General features: G+C 44.1%; 1 protein-coding gene across 1 annotated transcript; it reads right to left on the bottom strand.

The window, feature by feature from the left end:
• Positions 1 to 1,006: 1,006 nt before the first annotated feature.
• On the bottom strand, positions 1,007 to 3,094 carry IL22 (interleukin 22). The gene is made up of 5 exons (XM_010151288.1): positions 2,894 to 3,094; positions 2,045 to 2,110; positions 1,806 to 1,949; positions 1,529 to 1,594; positions 1,007 to 1,120 (listed from the first exon to the last, which is right to left on the bottom strand). Exons 1-5 carry the CDS (start codon positions 3,092 to 3,094, stop codon positions 1,007 to 1,009), a joined length of 591 nt encoding a protein of 196 aa, XP_010149590.1.
• Positions 3,095 to 3,962: the final 868 nt, after the last annotated feature.

Below are 3,962 nucleotides of genomic sequence, written 5' to 3'. Positions count from 1 at the left end.
ACTCAAACCATTCTGTCATTCTATGGCATCTTGTCTACATGTATACTGAGACAGAATAAATGAACCAAACCAATGAGTCTCATGAGTGGTGTTATTTTTCCCACCACTCCCCACCAGAAAGGCAAACCCACAAGCTCCCCATTAAGTCCCAGCCTTCATAAGTTGAAATTTCCTCCTTATGGTGAAAAAGTGTTCCCAGACTAAGCTTGCAGCCTTTCTGGATATAAGAACACAGCCACTGGCCCAGCAGCTCCACAGGCACAGTATGTGCCATCTCCCTTGCCTTTGAGTAAAAGAGAAAAACTCCATAAATAGGCATATTTGAGGACCAAAATATTTATTATAATAAATTAAAGAGTAAGAATTTATAAAACAATCCATTTGCATATAAATATTACACAGCAGTTTTAATTTCATAGTTCACTTAAAAGTTTCTAGTACAGCTTCATAAATACATTTCCTTGGATATTTCTCAATTAATATCTATAAATAAGAGTACTGTATAATTATTACTTTAAAATAAGTTATCATTAAATACAAATGACAAAAATAATTTCTGAATTAGTCTGAAATACCAACTTTTCAGATAGAGGTCAGAAGGGGGCAACATATGCAAGAGAGATTTCCAAGTCAAAGGCTTAGAAGGTCCTGGCTACCTATGGCTGCCAACCTTAACCAAAACGGATTCACAGGTGTCAAATCTCAGCCTATAAAATACAGAAGCAGTTGCCTTATTCCAGTGGAGATGAGGAGGACAGGAGTGTGCCTTTGAAAATAATTAATGCTCTGTGTTGAAATGGAGCTGCAAACACTGTCCTGGAGTTTTCATTTTCAAAGAGGGCAGCAACATGTTTCTTGTCTGTGCCCACCTACTTTGCTGGTTTTGGCACAGGTGAAAAACATACTGCATCTATGGGGACAGGGGAAGGTCCGCAACAGTTAATCAGTTGAAGTTATAGCAGAGGTTTTTTCGGAGGCATCTCCTGAAGCCTGATCTGAAATTCTTTCAGTTTTTCTTCTTGTTCCCTCCCTTCTTCGGGGCATCGGTACAGGCATTTTCTATGTAGTCAAACAGTAAATCCAGTTCTCCAATGGCTTTAGTCTTTCCATTCTCTCCCAACTAGAAAAGAGCAGAATGTAAGTTTTCGCATCTCCATATTTCTCAGAAAATTTAAATTACACTTGTCACAGAAACTGAATTGAGAACCTACTCTCCTTATTCTCTCAAGTAGTTCTATTAGAGTCATTACACCATAAAATATAAACTAACTTGTTCAAATCCAGTCCAGCATATAGTTACCTGCAACCTGATTTCTGAAGGACAATTTTAAATTACCATAACACAAGCAGAGGGTTAACAGGACAAGTGAAGGAGGACTGGAAGTGGAAATATCACTCACTAATCCCCTCTTTAAAGCCCCTGAAGGCTTCACCTTCTAAATAATCTGCGAGTTTGTTTCATAATTAGGTCAGCCTTAATGACTGGGGTTTGGAATTGCTCTTTTTAAATTTTGGGTAAAAAAAGTACCTGTTTCATTTTGCTCTTCATTTCTTCCAGGTTCTTTTCAATGTGCTCTCTGTGTCCTGAGAATTTCTAATAAAAGAAAACATGCAGACGTTACATTGGCAGCCGTAAACAATGATGTGCACCTCTTTTTCTTTTTCACACCTTTTTATCAACCTCGAGTTTGATATCTTTGATCTGAGGTTTCATATCTCTGCCTTTTGCCACTGTCTGCAGCATTCTGAGGTTCAGGAGCAGTGACAAGAGCCACGAGATGGGAACGAAACCCAATGCTACTCACACATCTGCTCAGCTCCAAGGTCAGGGATGCCAAGAACTGTGCCACCTCCTCGACATAGGGGTACTTGTCCTTGGCCTCAGTGAGGAGGACATCCTTCACTACAATCTCCACAATCCTCTTCATCATGAAACAGCGGTTGTTTTCCTATGTGTGCAAGTAAGAGTTCACATTAAACCATGGCAAGAGATCAACAAGTGCTGCAGAAGGATGCAAAGAGCAGTGAGTTGTGTACAACTTACCTTGACATTAACGTAGAGCTGCTGCCCAATGAGCCTGTTGTCTGTGTCCTGGTCTGAGACCCTGGCCTGAGAGGGACAAAAGGAGATGTCAGGTGGGGATGGGAACCTTACCTAAACATTAATAATAAGCCCTAAGGTTTTCATCAATAATAGTGCAGGTGAAATGAGGGAATGGACACCGTAGCCAGTCTATTACAGGTAGATTAGCTTGGACATGGTCTCTGTGTCTCCCCTTAATTGGGCGAGATTCAAGGTCAGCATTGCTGGAAACTATATAAGCAGAAGTCTGAATTCCTGTCCCCCTCTTAGACGTCAGATGTCACAGTGGTTATGATGACTAAACCAGATGCCGCAGGTGGCCGACCTCACGGCAGCCCACAGGGCTGCAGCACCCCATGGCGCACCCCAGGGGAACCCACCCATGGTAAAAGCAGCCAAGAAACCTGCCCAAGCAGAGCCCTGGAAGATGCCTGAGGAGCTGCCCGGCCATGGCTGGAGTCACGGACAGGCCCAGCTCCTAATGGACTGGGCAAACAGAGGAATTCAAGCTCATGTTTCATAATTGTCCCAGTCTAGCAGCAGCTGCTGAAGAGAAGAAGCTGTGCTGTGCCAGGGGCTGCCTTTCCCTTGGGAAGTGGGAGGAGGGAAAGCAGCAGATTCCACCAGCTACACAACCAGCAGGCAACAGAACCACTACACATTCCCATGCTCTGCCTTACTGCAAATGCATGGGTTTTTGTCGGAGAAAGGCATGAGAAAGAGAAAGGAATGCTGAAGGCAAAAAGCCAGGGCACTGACAGAGGAGGAGGTCTTCAGATCCCACCATGAAGGGCACGTGGGTTACTGTACCATTTTAGCCAAGGTGTAGGTGCGATTCCTGATGTAGGGCTGCTGGAAGTTGATCTTCCTGAGTCTGCAGGCATGATGGGCAGCAGAAGGTAATCCTGCCCCTTTCGGAGGCAGAGGGCTGGTGAGAAGGAGAGGGAGACAGCAACAGCAGCAGAAGATGACCCATCCTGAGTTCTTGATCAGGGTCTGCAGTGAGGGCATGGCTCACAGTCCAAAGTCGTCTGTCCCAGCAGGTTGCAGCTACAGCACTCAGCACTGATGAGAGAGAGCAGTGTTAGCATCAGGGAGGGTGGGCAAGGCACAGTGATAGAGGTACAAAGGCTGCAAGCCTTACCTTTGCTGTGGTTCTTGATGTGCTCTGCAGGAGGTGAGGCGCATCTTATATAGGGCCACCAGCATCTCTCTCAGCTTTTTTTTTTTGGGTGCTGGTGGTGAATTAAAAATGACATCAGCAAGTCTCCTACTTTCCAGTATCCTCTTCTGAGAACTACCTAACCACTACAAAACCCACAAATACAACTTCAAGGCCACAGTAATTAGTTTCTTATAAAATAAACCAGATTTTAATGCGGGTCAAAGCAGGGGCTTTTACAGGGGTAGGAATCCTGAATTCTTTTTGCATAAAAATATTTGAGAAGTTTATGGGTCTGTGCCTTCTGTCCTGATTGTAAGACACTAATTGGATTGGCAGTTTGATGGCAGATAAGTTACTTTATATTTATTTTTGTTCACCTTCTGTGGTCAAAGACTGATGCTCCGTGGGTGCTGACCGGTATACACAAATGGTCAGAGATTGTACCAGACCCAAAGCACTGACCACCTACAGTTTCTACCCTGCAAATACCCTTTCCCACACAGTGTCCCACTGGAGTCACTAGCCATCTGCCCATCACTGTGCAATCCTCTCAGAGACATCAGAAACTGAGTAGGACTAATATTGCATTTATCCCATCCCTGATCTCCAAATTCCCATTTTCAAAAAAAAAAATTACCCATATTCCAGGATGTAAGCGGGGGTAATGGCCAGGGCTGTGGTCATGCACCTACTTTTCCAGGTGATTTCTCTCTT

Source organism: Eurypyga helias, unplaced genomic scaffold, assembly GCF_000690775.1.
Source record: "Eurypyga helias isolate BGI_N326 unplaced genomic scaffold, ASM69077v1 scaffold2865, whole genome shotgun sequence".
NCBI lineage: Eukaryota > Metazoa > Chordata > Aves > Eurypygiformes > Eurypygidae > Eurypyga > Eurypyga helias.
This window is presented reverse-complemented; position numbering and strand designations above follow the sequence as displayed.

Bases quoted from the DNA above. Each gene is read 5' to 3' on its own strand.
- IL22 (XM_010151288.1), bottom strand. From the start codon at position 3,094: ATGCCCTCACTGCAGACCCTGATCAAGAACTCAGGATGGGTCATCTTC. The intron at 2,111-2,893 runs GTACAGTAACCC...TGTCCCTCTCAG, and splicing joins CCTACACCTTGGCTAAAATG to GCCAGGGTCTCAGACCAGGA. The intron at 1,121-1,528 runs GTACTTTTTTTA...GCTCTTTTCTAG, and splicing joins TGAAGAGCAAAATGAAACAG to TTGGGAGAGAATGGAAAGAC.